At 35.6% G+C, this 20,765-nt stretch overlaps 2 protein-coding genes across 2 annotated transcripts in view; one reads left to right on the forward strand and one right to left on the reverse strand.

The window, feature by feature from the left end:
* LOC144452852 (large ribosomal subunit protein uL1-like) overlaps window positions 1-20,765 on the forward strand; it is a 418,633-nt gene that overhangs the window by 163,284 nt on the left and 234,584 nt on the right. The gene's annotated exons all lie outside the window — the stretch shown is intronic.
* On the reverse strand, window positions 436-19,503 carry LOC144453086 (aminopeptidase N-like). Its single transcript, XM_078144361.1, has 17 exons — window positions 18,674-19,503; window positions 17,490-17,769; window positions 16,301-16,421; window positions 15,559-15,713; window positions 14,958-15,071; window positions 14,162-14,365; window positions 10,840-10,905; window positions 10,041-10,228; window positions 9,327-9,412; window positions 8,407-8,540; window positions 7,473-7,528; window positions 6,543-6,690; window positions 5,046-5,236; window positions 4,166-4,330; window positions 2,826-2,966; window positions 2,295-2,373; window positions 436-594 (listed from the first exon to the last, which is right to left on the reverse strand). The coding sequence occupies exons 1-17, from the start codon at window positions 19,459-19,461 to the stop codon at window positions 436-438; spliced, it is 3,075 nt and encodes a 1,024-aa protein (XP_078000487.1). The 5' UTR covers window positions 19,462-19,503.

Consider the following 20,765-nt stretch of genomic DNA (forward strand, 5'->3'; position numbering starts at 1 on the left):
TCAAAATACACATCCACTATACATATAGTTTGATAAAAATAAGACGTAGAAATATTTACCAAATCTAGAATAAAAATGTGTTAATTTCATATTTTTGAGGAGCATGAGTAATTTCTTATGTATATTTTATAATGTTGAGTTATGATAAAAAATATAATATGCAGATTATCAGTCACACATACAGACACGGAGGCAAATGGATGCACACACACACATGCATCTAATACATACATGCTACATGCATACATACATACATACATACATACATACATACATGATACATACATACATACATACATACATACATACATACACACACATACATACATACATACATGATACATACATACATACATACATACATACATACATACATACATACACACACATACATACATACATACATACATACATACATACATACATACATAATGGTTACATCTTTGCTTGAGCAGCATCACTTTCAAAAAAATTATGAACTTGAAGTTCGTAGTCCGTCTTCCATTCTACATTAATCTTGACTTCTTCTATTATGTTCAGGAGTGCACCATATGCAGGGCTGTTCTGCTCTGTCTCTTGCTTCAAATCTGTTAACTGTAATGTAGAGATAGCACCAGACATATAAGATAGTATCAATAACTGGCAAAATTGGCAAAATTGTATACACTAACATTTCACCAAACTTGTTAACAAATGTCTCAGAAACAAAGTTCCATCCTATATTTCAGATCTATTGACTACAAACTCCTCAATTCATTCGCACAATACTAGAAGCAATTACCATATCCCAAATGCGCATAATAGATCTTTTGCATATAGGGCATCCATTGTTGCAAACAATAGAATCAAATAGCTTTATGTTTTTTATGTGTCATTGTAGATTTTATTTTCCACCTTGCTGTTTTTATTGTATGTGTTCTGCTTTATGTACATTTATATATTTTTTCTTTTAACATCTGCATGAAAACCCATTTATGGATGTAGTGTTTTAAATAAATAAAATAAAATAAATAAATAAATAAATAAATAAACTTATATTATCTTACACTTCATTTAGAAACAATTAGCTCATTTGGTGAGTATAATCGTTATGACCTGAATATTGGTGTTGTGAACCAAGGTCCAGCTTTAAGACCCACTACATACACATAATATTTGTTTTTTGCCCACTACATACACATAAGCTGCCGCTACAGAGGTCCACAAAACCCATATCTGGACCGTACAGGTTTTCTCATCTGTCCCTTATATTGGCATGGAAGCATCATTTGAATCTCACATAACCACATATATTGGCAGTGAAATATTTTATTCGCAAAACTAGTGAAAAAATTAACAAAGCCAAATCACTGAGTGAATGGAAGTTGATGTGCATGTAATTTGCCATATGTGGGTAAAGGGTGCTGGGTGTGATATGGAAAATTATTGCATGGGTTCGATGATCTCTGTTGAATGCCATTGGAAGTGATACTTAGATACTTAGGTATGTGAGAATAAAATCTAATATCTCACATTCCCCCCACCATTACCAGTCCACTATCATTGGCTATAAGTTACTACTCTTTGATGGTTGAATATTTATGTGCTTGTATTGATTTATTATTTGTAGGAGTGAATTAAAGCATTCATATATCACCATATAACAGCATAAACATATCCATATGACAAGTTCAGACAACTATTGAATGTTTTACATTGTTGTAGGGATGCTAAACTCTAGGTACGTTTCAAATTTGATGGAAATTACATTAATGCCGCACTAGCTGACAACTGAACATATTTTTGGAAAATGTTTTGTTAGGTACAATAAATTGCTCGTACTATCATATACCATGAAGAGTATCACATCACCTGTTGATAAATATATTTTTGCAGCTGTATACACGATGGATCAAATGAATCTGAGTTTTGGGTCCACACCCAAAAATCAGCACCCCCTGATGGCAATCACGATTTCAACCTGTTTCTGTACTGCTTATGGATAATATCGACCACTGATGATATACAATGTCTAATTATTGACATTTTAAAAATTTCCAGTGAATATTATATGGTGTCGTTTTCTGATCAAACAATATACTCCTGTTACCCCAATACTGTTTCAACATGGTGACATATTCAAAACTAAGCTTTCACTATGCCTACAGATAATATTTGACCACTAATTAACAGAGACAATGTCTTTTAATAAGCAATTGACACATTTTTAGTAATTCTATCTTTGGTTATTTGATGACATAAATATCCCAGTTACAGTTAGCGCAGGTTTTAAACACTTTAAACCAAATACTTACCAATTGTAGATCAGCTTCACTGTTAATCAATTGTGCAGCACTCAATGCATTCTGAATGAATACAGGAGCACTTCCATACCTATATGAATAAATAGAATGTATAATAACATTACAAATCATCATTTTTTTTAGTTTCTTTCTCAAAGTCATAGCGTAAAAAAAAACATTTGCTTGTGTATTAAATAGAATGTCAAATGAAATTGTCAATTCATCCATGAATTATAAGCACTAACGGTGTTGTAGCACTCAACTAACTACTTTAAGTCTTGCTGCTAGACACCTAGGCAATTCTGTTAACTTTAAAAATGACCACAGGTCGGATAGCGCTAAAGGCACTATCAAGGGGTTGAGCTGCACACCAGTGGTACTGTGATCCTTGTTTTGTGTTTGACAATCTTCTGATCGGAGGCCCAAGAACCATTGATCTTGCCCCTTAATTTATCAAATTGTATTGTATCTGAGATTCTCTTCTCTGACAGCATACAATAAAAACCATTAATTTGGGAAAAACAATCATAAAGTACATCTTACACTAATTGGATGTCTTGCCAGTTCTCAACTATGAAATCCATGGCCACTCCTTGACCATATGGGTTTTTACCAATTTCTCCAAATAAACTAAAGCTGTTGGATGGGTTTATGATTGAAGTATTAAGGCACAGTTTCATATACCTGCAATAAAACCATTATATGATATCAATATTTGAGATTTCATGACGGATTTTTGCATTAGTGGTTAAAGTGCGACTGTCTGACTTGGTGAGCCAGCAAGTCGGGTGTCATTGGTTGCATTTCTAAAGCTATTTGCAATGTCACTGATAATGGGTGACTCAGTAAAACTGATAACAACTGATATGACATTGAGCTTAGCTTTGCCTGATGTGTTATAGCTTTGCCTGATGTGCTTTTACCACATTTGTAAATATTGCCAACAAACATAAGAAACCCCACTTCCTTAGTTAATGACTCAATTCTGTAATGTATAGAAACACTACTTTATTGTTCTATTTGGGGATCTTTTTATCTAAAATTGACACATTTATGTATACAGTATATGCACAAATTGTCAAGCAATATTAAAGCCAACAACTACATTTTTTGTAGGAAAACCAGTATTGCTTTACAGCCCATTTCAAATTACTGTTCACTGGCACTGTTAAATGATACAATGTGAAACAATGAGAAACTGCATATTCTACACTAAGATATATAGCTAAGATCACAATATCTTGCTACATTTTTACCTCCCGTAAGGTTACGGGGGTATTAAAAGGGGCATGTCTGTCTGTCATATGTCTGTCTGTGTGTGTGTGTGTGTGTGTGTGTGTGTGTGTGTGTCTGTCTGTCTGTCTGTCTGTCGGTCTGTCTATCTATCTGTGTCATCATTTTCTTAAAAACGGCTGGTTCAATTATAATAAAATTTGGTACAAATAATGTTTGGGGTAATGGCTAGACCTGATTAGTTTGTGAGCGAGATCTGTTCATGTTAATTAGGGAAATTTGCATATAAATAAAATCAATTTTTGCTACATTTTGTCTAAATGAAATAAACCATTTAAATGTACTGCAACTAAATGCAGACACACGGGTGCCAATGTTTTGACGTCTGCATTTGATATCTGGATGGTGTCACTTTAGTTTATTTCAATTCAACAAAATGTCAATCTTGATATCTTAAAGTGTAGCATGTACAGTTTCTTGTCTGTTTTTGGTTGTTGTATTAAACAGAACTGGTGAAAGATATCTTGACACGGATGTACTTTGTCTATTTGATAACGCATTGTAGTCAACAAACAAAACACACTTCATCTGAACATGTGCATCGGATGATCACAACATTTTAGTGTTGATTACGTTTAAAATAGGAGTACCTCTCTAGTATCCATGGTATACGCGAGTGTGCTAGGGCGAGCCGCATCATTGTACTTTCATCCACGTTGGCATTCTGAGAACGTGCCCACAAGTCATTCCACACCTCCGCATCCTCGTTCGATATCCCAACAGCGAATACAACCAAGGCAATGTCACCTTGGACCCTAGGAATACACAAGGAATAATAGTAGTAAAATGAAAGAGAACACATTGCAAGTAAAGCTATTGATTACATTGCTGATTGAAGCAAAAATAATTAGTCAAGTTACATGGTATCACACAACTGAATTTCAGCTATTAAAACCGTTGCAGTTGAGGGCGCTCTGTTAAACACAATTTTGCAACTGAGGTTATATCGGTAATGTTTCCCCATTATCTTAAATGTGAGAAAGTGTTTGTGACAAACTACTTCTATACCTTTTTGTAGAGAGTCTCAGTCTTACCTAAGGAGGAACTCATGAATGTGCAATTTTTTTTATTTTTTTGACAGAAAATGCTTAATATCTGTGTCTAAAAATGTAACTGTATCTATCTAATAATAATAACAGTATTCAAAACCATATGCAAATCTTCACATATACATGATATATGCTTTGCTCCAGTTCCCTGTGTTCCAATGCTCTGTTTTGTTGATCATATCCATTCAGAGTTTGAGTTGAAACTATATGTTAGCACAACTGAACTGAGATTCAGTAGTGCTATAGACATGGTGAAATGTCTCTGTGTGTGCGTGTTATTTGCATATGAAAATGTATGCAAATATGCCCAGCAACAAGACCACACCCATAGCAACAGCCAAATACAGTTGTGCAACAATGCCATTGGAGCTATCTTTTTTATATAATGACTTTATATTCACACTGAATTAAGGTTACTTACTTTTCATTTGTCTGTCGATAGCTTAGGAATTTCTCATTTGCCATTCTGATACATTCTGTACTGCCATAGTCACAGGCAGTTTGCAATACTATGGTTCGTAATAGTTGTCTTCGAATACTATCTTCGGGTTGTTGTCTGACTTGCCAGCCTACGTTGTTTTCTATGTTATGGATCAAACGTGTCACATACCGCTGTCGAGTGAAAAATAAGTAATAAACTTGAAAAATATGTAAAAAATTTATCAGAAAATGCCATGGAGTTATACACTGTCTATTGCAAATTTAAACCACCATATTAGAACTCGATAACACACTTTCACAAATATGTGAAAACTGCAGAATGTTTGCCGATTAACTTTCATTAGCTATTAATTATCCTTTGATGTGGTGTAAATTGATGTGTTACAGTAATGTACAGTAATGGTGTTTTGCACAGTGGACAAGTTTTTGTAAAAGGTGCTCAGGTTGTTTAAAATGGGCCAAAATATTCATGTTTTACTCCAAAGTTGATTATTTATCACTAAATACAGACAAAACTAAGCTCAGAAGGAATGAAAATTGTAATTAGAGTCGTCTAAATTCGTAATAAGAAAGAATTAAACTTGTAATATGAAACACTGTAAGGATATTTAACTTTTTCTCGACTAAAATCATTATATAATCTGAATGATTGCTTCGTGCAAAACTAAGTTAGAATTTAGTTTAAGAAAGAACTAAGTCTTGTAATTAGAGAGACCTAAACTTGTAATAAGAAAAATTTTAAACTTGTAATAAGAAAAGAATTAAACTTGTAATACAAAACACTGTAAGAATACTTAATAACTTATAGTTTTTGTTTTGATTCTAATCTGATTAAAATTTGATGTACAATATTATTGTGCACTTTGTGATTATTTTTTGCTGTTACGCTTACTGTTGTTTGTTCTTTTGTGAGTGACTGTTACATACATCTGACACAATACCATAGGCGTTCCCGTATTAAATCTAAGTGCTGAGTGAATTCACTCAGCGAATGAGAATGCATAATGCACCGAAACATACAGGTACAGCTCTGAGCATGAGCACAGAGCGCAGGCACTGTTATCGTTATTTTTTGGTGGTTCTCTTTATTTCAATTTCGAACGTTGAGTGTATATATTGTAAGACGGATTCTGATTGACTACTCGTAAGTACGAGATTTGGTACAGGAATACCTATGGTGTTGTGTCAGATGTATGTTACGAGCGCTCACAAAAGAACAAATGACAGTAAATGTAACAGCCAAAAAGAAATCGCAAAGTGTACACTACATCAGATTTTAATCAGATTGTTTCGAATCAAACCATTATAGCACCTGAACTGATCTGGTATCAAGGCAACTATGGAAAATAACTAAAAACTACTAAAGCATACGTAGATCAATTAAATAATATAAATTGTAGTTGGTTTAAAATTTAAACAAAAAAGAATATAAGTTTTGGATCCAATAATTCTAAATCATATAAACTAGTTCACAAACCTGCAGTGTTCCATAAATGGGGGATAAATAGAGCCGATTTTTCAGATAATTAAAGCCTTCAATTGCAGCATACCACGGTTCGTATTCAAATTCACCATCCAAGTACAGTGTGACCCGGAGTGCTGTATCTGTGTCTAATAGACCAGCCCTATCAAATATATACATGACTACTGATTAGTTAAAGGAGCACAACTTTTACTGTGTTTTAAAAGGGTACACACACTATTCTACTTACTTCTTAATTGGAATTGACTGAACTCAAACTTGATAGCTTGCACAGCGGTCGCATAGTGGTTCAATGACTAGTACGCATGCGTGTCCTATATACTATGCAATGTTTTTTGGGTGGTTTACCCAAGGATGCATTGCGGCGCAATAACTGTGCATGCGCGTTCTATATACTATGCACATTCTCCACACAGAGGGCGCTATATCTACAATGTCATCGTGAGGCAGCTGGTCACAAATGAATCTACCAAGCGCGAGCTTATCGGCTTTGCCTAGTTATGATATTATGAAGATATGACTTAGAAAAGATCCAATGGTGTAATATTTTGTACGTATAAAAATATCGAAGAAATTTCTACTATGTACTCTTTTTTGGATTTCCAATGTTTACACTATCTTGATCACAAGGTGATTTATTTACTGAACAGAAAAACTGATACATGTATAACCCCCTTGTGTAATCTACAACATTGAACACCAATAGTTTGAGTTTGCTATCTTTGTAAACCAAAGCCTCGATGACCTCGATTGACGATACCGCTAATTCCGTCATCATATTATATGATCACAATTTGAGGAAAAGCTTAAATTTTGACCACAGAAAATTCAAGTGAACAGAAAAACTTCAGTTGTCTCTGAAAATACTATTGCAAGTGGTCAGAATGTAATATACCATAATGAAATCAGAAAACAAACTATTACCTTTGTAACGCAAATGCGTCACTGATTATCGCAGCTCTGTTAACGCTACTGAAGACCTATAAATGAAAAAAATTATTAAATTCAATTATATAAAATGACAACCTCATTAGCTTGATTCATTTCATAGTTTCATAGTCTAACTTTCTCACACTGTGAAATGATGCAACATGCAATCAGCACATATGTATATATATGGTCTGGAGTTGATCATATCTAAAAGTAAAAAAAGTAAAGTTGCCATTGTCCATCCTTCAACAATATGAAGTGTTGATATTAAAAGAACTCCAGGAACTCATGACAAATGGTATTGAAATTACAAAGATACAACCTGTGAAAAAAACACAGGTGCTTTTGCTTGTTTGTTGCAATCAGGAATTAGACAAATTTCATGCAAAGACATACAATGTAATTAGTGTTGGTAACTTTAATATGAAAGTTTAAACACCACATGAACCCAGATCCTATAACTATTTTGTAAAAATTGAAAAAATATCAGCGCAATCCAACACCACTTTAATTTCAGAGACACGAGATAAAAAGTTGAAAGTGAAATTGATTTCCTGAGAAATTCTTCAGAGAACTGGAGGAACGGACTGGAGGAACGGCGACAATAATGAAAACTCGGTATGGACAATAGGGAAATTGCAAAACCGCCATCTTGAATGTTGCATCATGGGAAATGTGATAATGAATATGCACCAAACAGTATTGTAAACAATATTGTTACATTGTTTGTAACCACAAATAAGCTAGTCGTGGTTACCCTGACCATTGTTGGAGGTTTTAATTAATTGATAGCTCCAGATTAGTTATTACGATAACTGCAGATCATCCCATAGTACTTTGCATCTGAGCATGCTCAGTTTAGATACAAATTCCCTACTGCAAACCTTTTTTTTATACAACAGTTATAATAGTCATACATAGAACTTACTTCATGATAATTTTGCAGTTGGTCAATAATTCTATTCCAGTTTTCGAGGTCATAGTTCACACGATAAAAGCCCGCTAAATCAACATTGCCCAGTATCCATGTGTTGTCACTGTCACTGGCCAGTGGTATTGTAACTAGTAAATGTGACAAAGAAAGAACAACTGGTGTTACTAAACATTTCTCATATTTACAATATTATTCTATGGTAGGAATTTGAAAATAAAATCTCCTTGTTAGTTTTGTCAAACAAATGTGGTTATTTTAATTTTTGAGAACATTTTGTAGAAAAATATGCATTCAATTGTACTATTTCTATAGTGTATATTATAAGAGTTCACTTCACAGGTTGAGAAAAAGTGCTAGACGTTAAAGATATCTTAACATAGTCTGTTTATTCAAAAGTACCTGTTACATTTATTTCATTTTAACACGTATTTTTGTACATTATCATATGATACGGAAAATTTATTGTAAACTGTTTAACTCAGATTTGATGCTGTCACAGCAAGTCAAAATAATACATTCAAGATAAACTTGATTGCAAGACATGTAATGTCATTAAACATTGGTCAGATATTTCTGAAGTGGGGTGGCATAACATCATATCTTGCAAACTATGTACATACCGATATAATATAACCGAAGGTTATTTTGTCATGAGCAGGAAGTAGCACCTTCCCCAAAACATTCAATCCATTGAAGAAGTCAATGCAGCCTTGACGAAATATTCACATATTGTCGTTTTTGCTCAATTTTTTGTCCTTGAAGGGCTGCTCACTCCCAATGAACAAAAGATGAAATCAAACAACTACATACATGCTATATGAAGGAAATAAAGGTAAAAAAGCCATGAGTTGTAGTCCAATATAAGATTTTAATCAGATTGGACACATTAATATGCAGACTCTGTCAGTACTTACCAGAATCCATGTTCATCCAGTGTAGCTGCACAGTTCTACTGTTACTATTACCCGTAATGTATGTGAAGGGTATATCCCACTTGTATCTGTGATGGACGAACAATATAATGTTTGAATCATATATACAGGAAAATCCCATACATTATCTTAACTTTAGATATATCCAATTGTTTTTTCTTCCTTCAGCCAACGAAAATACTCTGATTTTCATGATTGTGTTGTTCTCCAAATTCATCTTTATTCAGCCAAATAATGCTTGTGACAGGGGGTTAACATTACTCATAGTGACAATGCCCCTTAGGTCATATTTGACTCAGCTGAACAATGAAAAGCATCAGGTACTAACCCATATGAAAGTCACAAGTTTGCAACAAGCTTGTAGACAGCTTGCAGGGTCCAGTTGAAGATTGCCACAAGCTTAAACCAGGCAGCTAAGTTTTAGTCTCAGTGCTACAAGCTAGTGACATACTTGCAATACAGCAGCTTGCAAAACCCTGCAAACTTGCAGACTTTGAGGCAAATAAATATTTCATAAGATACCTCTCAGGTCTGCAAGCTTGTCACAGGCTTGCAGTACGGCATTAATGATTCATAGTCAGGTTGTATTCTATTTCCAGGAGTGGTGTTCCCCTTCTGAATAGCTAGATCATACTTTATACATGTTAATCCACGTTTAAAATTGTTATTTTCATAAGAAGGTAAGTCGTGACAAACCTAAATTGGCTCTTGTTGTAGTTTATTTTGGTTCCCTTGGGTCGTAGCAAGTAGTAGTTTTGTGTCACCAACAACGATCTACTGCCGGATATCTCATTGGTAGTTTTATTGACAGTAACCACAGGGAACCCTTCTTGTAATGTCCATGTATCCATAATGTGGTTAATATCAAGACCCTCAATACTGACCTGTGTATTAAAAATAAACAATGTATTACTTTTAAGGGTGCGGATCACCTTTTGTGGTTATATTTTCTTGATTTTCAGATACCAATTTAAAAAATCTTTTAAATATCTCATAATTTCATGCTGTCTCCCAGTTACAGAGAAATAACATAAGGAAAGGAATCAATTTGATATTGGTTCAAGATGGTAAATCATATATGTCAGTAAGAAAATGGTGTTCTGGATGAAATAAATTAATATGCCTTTGCTTTCATCTGTATTACAAAAAAATTAACATATATATATATATATATATATATATATATATATATATATATATATATATATATATATATATATATATATATATATATATATATATATATATATATATATATATATATATATATATTACAAATGAAAGCAATGGCATGTACATTTTTTCCAGTCAGAACACCATTTTCTTATTAACATATATGATTTACCATCTTGAACCAATATCAAATTAACTCCCCCTTCCCTCCCCCCCCCCTCTCTCTCTCTCTCTCTCTCTCTCTCTCTCTCTCTCTCTCTCTCTCTCTCTCTCTCTCTCTCTCTCTCTCTCTCTCTCTCTCTCTCTCTCTCTCTCCATTTACCTTACTGAATTCTTTCCACAGGTCAGACATATCAGCATTAGAAAACTTGTGCTGTCCAAGGTAGTTCTATGAGATATAAATAATACATGATCAGGACAGAGGCATACACTATCGTGTATCAGGTAATAGGTGATTCCAGCAAACTGAGGTATACTATACAACATGGTATATGTTGCCACTTAGATTGGCCTTGGAAAATAATCTCTCCCTGGTGTGAAAATGTCATATCATTTGAATACCTATAAGTAAACCTATATAAAAGATGGAGGACAAGCGAGGTTACGGTCGAGTATGTCGCATGTGCCCATGTGACCAAAGCCAAAAACTACTTGGCAGATTGGTCTAAAATTTCGCGGGCACATTCTTAAGGGTGTTTGGATTAAGAATTGTTCATGACATGATGACCCATCAGCCATATGCAAATTAGGTATGAAAATGTGTCGTTTTGGTAAAAAATGTTTAATTCCAAAAGTACTGAACAGATTGGGCTGCAATTTGGTTGGAATATTCTTAAGGGTGTTTATATTAAGAAATGTTCGAGACATGATGCTCCAATCAGTGATATGCAAATTAGGGCTAAAATGTCTTTTTGGGATAAAATCTATAATTCCAAAACAACTTCAGTAGATTGGTTGGAAATTTGATGGGGAACATTCTTAGTGGTAGTTATTAGATTGAAAAAATGTATTATGATGATCCCATGAGTGATAGGCAAAAGTAGGTCTAAAAATGTGTCTTTTTGGTGTATAATCTATAATTCTAACACCTAGTAAGCAGTTTGGCTGAATTTAATGGGGATGCATCTGGGCATCTGTAGATGAAGCTTTATTCACAATGTGATGATCCCATTAGCGATATGCAAATTAGGTTTAAAAATGTTAATTTTCATCAAAAACTTACATCTTGAAACTGCATGGTGAATGGGGTTGAAACTTGGTAGGGATGTTTCTGGAGATGTTATTCTGCAGTTATTTTTGAATTAATTTAACACAATTAGCCCTAGCAACCATGGCCACGCCCTTAGCAACAGTGAATGACGATGCATATTACAAAGATAACAACAGGGATGGGTAGGTAAGTGAATACAGATTCAAAAAATGTATGCAAATATGCCTAGCAATAAGACTACGCCCATAGCAACAGCCAAACACAGTTGTGCTACAGCGCCATTGGTGCTATTTTTAACAGATGTTGATGAGTGTGTCTACAATCCTTGTGACAATGGAGCTGTCTGTGTAAACAGTATTGGTGGATATGCCTGTCAATGTGTGTCAGGTTATAATGGAACTAACTGTGTCACAGGTAAGGCAAGGCATATGGTACCTATATGATGTCAGTAGAAACATCGCACTTTGAACTGCAACTGGACATAACACCGCGTAGTTTGGTAAAATGAAATAAGGGTGGCCCTATTTTAAAAAAGTTTCTTGTTACTTTTTCATTGCAACTATGGGTCACTTGGTTGATTTTCTTTTAAAAAGTAAAAAAAAAAAATCATCTTTATGTTTCAATGCCTCTCCTTTTTTCACCTTTCTATATTCTTTTTAATGGATTCCTGGTAACAACCCCTTTCTCAGCTTTTCTTCACGATTGGCATGTTGTCAGTTCTCTTTCCCCCCCCCCGCCCCCACTGTGAATTACTTCCGTCATGAAAGAAATGATGCTCTGTTCATGAACAAGCGTCATCACGGCGCCATGACTGTATATGACGTCGATAGTCCAGACACTCTCTTATTCTTACCAGAGAGGACGATTTTGCGCAAAATATTATTTGGTGTCGGAGCTGAAAATTTGGGTCGGTCGGGTAATGAGAAACAGAGAGAAAAATAGAGTCACCCTTACTGTGATGAGCATACTATGTTGGAACTGATTGTGATATTGAGATGGCATTGAACTCAGCAAGATGTACCATCAATCTGACATTATAATGGTAAACAGATATTGTTTATTTAAATGAAGTAAGCTGAGTTGTCACAACCTTATATTTGGTTTCGCAAAAGAGGCATAGGAAAATAACGATTCAAATGTCTTCGATTGCATTAAAATTACGTTTTCTGACAATGTTTAATAGCAATATTCATCTGTGAATCTTGTTTTTAATTACTCTGCTGAGCTATAGCGAACCAGTTTGATTTGTCAGCCAGGCTTAATTTGCCTGGCATGGCTATTGTTCATATAAGCATTGTATGTTCAGTGCCGACCCTAGACTTTTTTTACGTATTCGAGAAAAAAATAATAAAATCGTGCAAACATTATGAAGTCTCATGAGAAATAGTGGATACGGAAACTGACATTAACTTGAAAAGACAATACAAAACTATTCTTCCAATCTGTAATGGCTGTACATCTGATGGGCAGAAATCAATAACACAGAGATCATTTGGAAAACAACGGAAAATATAAATATAAATACCTTAACCGGACACTCAGACATGAAAAAAATATAATGAAATAAAATTCTGCCTATTTTTTTCGTAACCAAAGTACGTTTATTGAATATTTGTTGCAGATTTTTTCTGCATTGTCTACGAGTATACTGTGTTCTTATTGGTTCAAATTCTAGATGTCATACCCTCAGTGACGTCACACTATGGCTCATCGGAATCCATGTTAAAACGAATATGGAAAGTTCCAAATTCGCGAGATCATGGTTGCGTGTTGTCCTAGTAACAAATTCGACGATTTCTCATCACATTCTAGCAGTCATTGCTTAAAGCAGTACTAGTTATCCGCCATCGTCGTAAAACCACGGCCTCTTTTACGGCACCGCACCATCAAGAGGAAAAATATGCTCTGGCCTGAGAGAATGGTTCTTCACTTAAAACGTCAGTTTTAGTGATATTTAGATTAACACCTGTTCAGTTTGAATCTACAGAAAAGGGACCACTGAAGTCTCGCCTGTCTACGTCACTGTCACGCCGCTAACTCATACTACCAACGCGCAACGACGTACACGATTCGTGCGACGGATACAATATTGGTTGGCTTCGATCGCGATGTGAAACTCACTGAAACTTCTCGAAACGGAGATTTAAGACGCAGAAATTAAGTTGTCATGGAAACGGCTCTAATATACTACACTTTACGTGATATGTGGAGGAGATTATTTAAGTTTGAATATTCTCAATCACCATTGTCTGAAGTCTGTCCCACTGGACGCAAAACAATAGCAAATCTCGAAAGGTATAAATAAATACTCCATTTACACAGAGATAATAAAACACAAAACATGATGAAAATCATGTGAAATATGACGAATAGATAGTTTAAAAGCATGAAAATTTGTCTTTAATAGACAAACACCATATATACATTTACTCACCTGGACGCCCAGTTTAAATGGTGTTTCTCCCAAGAACTTCTCGAGCATGCGCAGAACCGAAACTCCTTTATAGTATGCAAGCCAATCAAAGTTGGCAAAAATTTCATTAACATCATCCAAACCAGGTGTTGATAATGGATGAGAGGTTACTAGGCCATCAAGACTCATGACATAGAGAACAACCTCAACAGCAAAGATATCCATCTGTAGTTATAAAAAATAGACGTTCTCCGTAAAAAAACATTCAGTTCAAAGTTGTGCAGTAACAGATTCGGAGATAGCTAGCTAGATAGATATAGATAGATATATAGATAGATAGTACAGATAGATAGATAGCGACAGAGATATAGATACTTATATATAGATAAATAGATACAGATAGATAGGTAGATAAATAAATAGATAGATAGATAGATACAGATAGATAGATAGATAGATACAGATGGATAGATAGATAGATAGATAGATAGATAGATAGATAGATAGATAGATAGATAGATAGATAGATAGATAGATAGATAGAAAGAAAGAGATAGACAGAAATACTGGTACACATACATACATACATACATACATACATACATACATATATACACATACACACATACATACATACATACATACATACATACATACATACATACATACATACATACATACATACATACATCAAAATATAAACATATATAGAAATTTAGATGGATAGACAGCTAGACATTGATTGATTGCATCAACTTTTACTGGATTTATTTGACAATTGGGATTCAAGTCTTGCCAATAAAAAAAGTCAACATACCACTTGCCACGATGGTTCCAAATTGTCTACAGCCGTATACATCGAATGCGTAGCAAAGCCCTCTTTCAGCCATACGTCAGACCACCAGTTCATCGTCACCAAGTTACCAAACCACTGTGAAGTGTCAAATATGCCGAGACAACGTGTTAATGGGGGGGGGGGGGCAGACTTCACGATGGTTTTATCTTAGCTACATTCGTAGGAGGTCAGGAATGTCATTTTCACCAATCCTGCATCACGTTACTTCTCTAAAATAATGATTATATAGAAAGACAAACCCAGACTTGAGACAGACAGACAGACAGACAGACAGACAGACAGACAGACAGACAGACAGACAGACACACACACACACACACACACACACACACACACCAGAACAGTATTCCTAAAGCTAGTTTCGATATTGCAACCCTTTGGAGATTGAGTTGTAAATATTTAAATTTAAACCCTTAAAAAGCTAGTCCGTAGGAAATTTCCAAATCATATGCTGAAATAGCCACTTTCTGTACATGCAAGTCAGTCGTTAGTTACTACGTCACTTGTACAGTAATTAGACTTATCATCATAATGTAAGACGTATTACATCATGTGTACTTACCATGTGTGCACACTCGTGCGCTGTCGTGAGTGCCGACTTTAGTTTTCTCTTGATTGGTGACGTATTTGCGTCAAACAATACTATTCTTTCAGAATACGTTATCAGTCCCCAGTTTTCCATTGCAGCAAACAAATGAGTTGGCAAGGCAACGTTGTCTACACGACAGAATAAAAGGTGATGTTACGCAACAAACATTAGGACATTGAAATGTTATTCCTATGTTCTTTTTCTTGGTTCAGCAGAGGAAAATACAAAGGAGTGCCGTAAAACGACCAAGGTATAATTTGTTTGAACGCGTACAACTTGGCTTGAGTGATGAATGAACAGGATTATTGTTTTGAATTTGTATTAAAGAATATCAAAATCGAGGAAATCCGAATCCTTTTAGACTTGCCCAGGGCTTTTTCGATTTTTTATTTAAAAAAAAATAAAACAAGTGCGTTCTTTTATGTGAAATAATTACGTAAATGCGAAACAGTGGGGTGAACGCGTATAACCCTTGGGAAACTAGGACAAAATAAACTAAACAGATTGGCAAAACTAAAAAACTAAAAATCTAAAAAAATAAATTTGTTTGAAGATTATGAGTAAAAAATTCTCCTACTGGTGTCAGCCAAGAGTCCTGAACATCACGTAAAATGTTTGAAGATACACTAATTCGTTGAAAAATATTGTGTGTGATTTGTTATTTAAACATGTTTTCTTTTGACAACGGTTTGGGTTTTTTTTGGAGCATAATTACCTGACTTTGTAAGTTCCTCTTCTCGTCCAAACGTCTCAGCAAAATATGTCAAACTTCGATCAACTATGTCCAATACCAAGTCCATCTGGTCTATGACGTCAGAACGAGCCCAAACACGAGTCTAGTTGGTTATAGAAATAAAACAGATAAACAGACGTACTCCCTCCCTTCGGCTTTTGTTCGGCAACCTTCGGAGCACAGACCCGAGGTCTTATTAGTTCGAAAGTGCTTTTATCAGTGTTGCAGTTGACAGGAAGTGTTGCTGTTAGAAAGTGTGTATATAAATGTTGCAGTTCGGAAGTGTCTGAATCAGTGTTGCAGTTCGAAAGTGCCTGTATAACGTGTCTGAATCAATGTTGCAGTTCGGAAGTGTCTGAATCAATGTTGCAGTTCGGAAGTGTCTGAATCAATGTTGCAGTTCGGAAGTGTCTGAATCAATGTTGCAGTTCGGAAGTGTCTGAATCAATGTTGCAGTTCGGAAGTGTCTGAATCAATGTTGCAGTTCGAAAGTGCCTGTATAACGTGTCTGAATCAATGTTGCAGTTCGGAAGTGTCTGAATCAGTGTTGCAGTTCGAAAGTGCCTGTATAACGTGTCTGAATCAATGTTGCAGTTCGGAAGTGTCTGAATCAATGTTGCAGTTCGGAAGTGTCTGAATCAATGTTGCAGTTCGGAAGTGTCTGAATCAATGTTGCAGTTCGGAAGTGTCTGAATCAATGTTGCAGTTCGAAAGTGCCTGTATGATTGTTGCAGTTGATGGGAAGTGCGTGTATAAGTGTTGCAGTTAGGAAGTGCGTGTATAAGTGTTGCAGTTAGGAAGTGCGTGTATAAATGCTGCAGTTGAGAAATACGTGTACACGTATTAGTGATGTAAAAAATGACAAGTGTATATTAGTGGTGGTTGTAGTTGGGGCATCGTGCGTACACACCTGTGATCACATTTTTGTTTTGTTTTTATTTTCTTAGCAAATGTAATAAATTTTGACATCATAATCTTCAAGTTTTGGTTATCTCTTTCAAAACTTACACTTTACAAGTGAAAATACTGCAAAACGTTTTCAGCAAAATATCAAAAAAGTGCAAGTAAATGTTAAGTCAAAATAGATCAGGTGTTACACATGTAGTTAATAACAGTGTATAAATCTATGAGTACAGGTGTCAAAGTTCGACTAGATCTGCAAACCACTAACCTGGAAACCATTATTGCTTGTACGTTGTCTATACTCATAGCCACCATCCAATAGAACGATTCCAACCACGTAGGTTGGCATGATTGGTGTCTCCATGAACGACGATGTTTGCCATCCGCTGGACGCTGGGTGTACCACATCAGTCGGTGTGTTAGACAATACATCATATTCCAGGGGGTGGTTCACAGTCACTTTAAACACTGCCTTCATACTTGGCTCATCAAAACATGGGAACAGTTTCCTCGCGAAAAACGGTGAAAACTGGGTAGCAATAATGTGCCTGGAAGGGCGTAACAGAAATGCATTGGTAGTTTAATATTAATAAAAAGGTGATTTTTGAAGAAGAAAAAATCATGATGCACACTTCTTAAAGCACTACCAGGACTAACTAAATAAAACACCTGGCCTATTTTGGGTTTTTATTTTCTTAGAATGTTTAATATCAAAATTAACAAATAAATAATTTTCAAGATTTGGTTATCTTTTTCAAAACTTACACTTTACAAATGGAAATACTGCAAAACAATAATTGTTATCCAAGGTTTTTGAAATGTTTGATTTTTGTCAGTAAAATATCAAAAAAGTGTAAGAAAGTACAAACTCAAAATAGAACAGGTGTTAAAACCAACCAACCAACCAACCAACCAACCAACTCATCTTAAAGTTTACAACTTACGGCACCATGAGCTTATTAGTAGCAACAGATTTAAAGTAACTATTACTCTCCAACTTCAGAATCTGGTATTATATTGAGCATTATACCATATGCACAAGCCAAGTTACTAGTATTGCCTTCGAACAGAAAATATGGATTATATGACTTGGTCGTTCTACGTCAATGTCACAGATTCTGAGGGGCTCTAAGTATCGTCACTATTTTTTCCCAATATTTAATAAATTATGCTTAAGGTGGTATAATCATATTATTCCCTAATATTTTTCATCTTTCAACTGGAAAATTCTTGTGACCAATTAAAGGACTTTGTCACTACGGGACCAGCCACAAAATTATGCCCCCCCCCCCCAAAAAAACCCAACAACAACTACTACTACTACTACAAAAACAACAACAACAACAACAACAACAACAACAACAACAACAACAACAAACCCACACACAAAGAACAAACCTAAATTTGTGGACTGTACCCCTTTAATATAGCTCCTACTTTGTGTTTACCCACCTGGAATCACCATCGCTGTCCTTATATGGACTCATATATAGCCCCATCAGGTCGCTCTGAATATTTCCACGAAAGTCACCAATACTGATGACGTAATCAGTATCTGCCGTCAACATTTCTTCCATTTCTATGACGTAATATTGGAGTCTGTCGAACTCAAATTGTTTTTTTATATCCATATTACGGTTACTCTGTTGGTCGGTGACCGACACTTGAACTGCATCGATAGTTAGGAACGACACATGCAGAATAATATATTGTGTATTTTCTGTACATTTGGCCTGGATCGATACAGAACCTGAGAAATTACCACCATTCGTCGACGGCTCTATCTTAAAATTCAGGTCGTACCGCGACGGTTTGATGTTTTCCGGCAATCGTGGTCGATGATACGGTATAGATGGATCAAGTGTAGTTGCAACAGTTGGTCCGGTATCGCGTCCTTCCCCCGGAACTTCTCGCCATTGCGCAAAGCCAGCCAATATAGCAACTATCAATATTAAAAGCACAACAAGAACAACCAACAAAAACAATCTCCAGTACGAGATAAATATTTTCTTCGGTTCTTCAAACTTAATACTCTCGGGTCGATTTGTTGAACGCTCTGATGGTCGTCTAGAAGATGGCCGCACTGGGTCGGCGTTGTCTTCGATGACAAAAACGTGAGCAGGTTTCTGCGGAGCTCTCGACGGTACAATGTCCTCGGTGAAGTCAGAAAAACTGGCCATGACAGGGTTGTCATATTCACGGTGCCCTTGTTGGACGTCGTAAGAGCGAGATCTGTACATAACTATTCTAATTTACGAACTCCGTCAAACTAAAAATGCAGCTCCAGTTCACCTTTACGAAGGTGACAATTTAAAGTATCGGTGCAGCAGCGACCTAGATACGTTGTGTAAAAACAAGGCTACGCACAGATGCATGAATGCACATGAAAGACAACTGTGAAACAACTAGTTTGAATAATAAAGGAGTGAACTCGTGAGGTCAGAAGCTTTTTTTATGCAGTCAATGACAGCGAAAATCTGCTTGGTGGACAATTGCATTCAAGTTAGAGAGCGAACGCTAAAGTTTTAAAGACACTGCACTCCTGGCCATGGTCATTGGTTTATTCACATAACTTGTCTGTGGTTTATTGCATCGATACTACGTATATTGAAAGCTTGGGATAACAAATTACAGGATTCTCTTAAGTGACAAGGCATATTTCAGAAATATTTTTTTTTTTAGATACGAGACCCTGCAGATCAAAATGTTAAGGAATGACTTTCTTACAGGCGTAATTATATGTGATAGTACCTCAGAATATATTGTGGTCTGGGGCTACTACGTAAATGCATTGAAACGATAGTCTCATAATTATACCGTCTGACACTACTTAGGGAGCGTTCAGTTTTTATGGCTGGGGTGGGACGGCAAGTTTTTTTGGTGTGTTTCCGAAAAATACTGACCATATAAGCCCTCGAAACAACACCCCATCCAACAAATGGGAAACAAATTACGATGACCCTCTCCTCTCCCCAATCCTTTGGAGACACAAAACACACCAATCTTGATCGTATTCTCCATGGTAACGTATGATACACACTGATATAGTACATTCATTAAAGTAACATCGACTATCGACGTCCTAGTCCCATAAGAGAATTCAATATACAAATAGATGTGGCCTTTGTAAGGAGAAATCTGAAATCTCACATTTAGTTCTACCCATATACCATCTATGCTCTAACCTATACTTGGAGATACTAAGCCAGTAGGGTTTCCCCTTCAATCTTGACTTGGGCATTGATGTATTATAGTTACTAATACAACCATGGGGGGGGGGGGGGAGAGAGACGTACATCATCATGATGGCTGGTGGTGATGAGAATGTGGGAATGGCCTTGCTGCTAGGCATATTTGAATATACAATGTATGCATACATACACACATACATACATACATATACGTACATGTACGTACGTACACACATACAACATACACACATAAATACATACATACATACATACAATACATACATATTACATACATACATATGTATGTACGTACATACGTATAGACACATACATACATGCATACATACATACAT

This window comes from Glandiceps talaboti, chromosome 23 (genome assembly GCF_964340395.1).
Source record: "Glandiceps talaboti chromosome 23, keGlaTala1.1, whole genome shotgun sequence".
NCBI lineage: Eukaryota > Metazoa > Hemichordata > Enteropneusta > Spengelidae > Glandiceps > Glandiceps talaboti.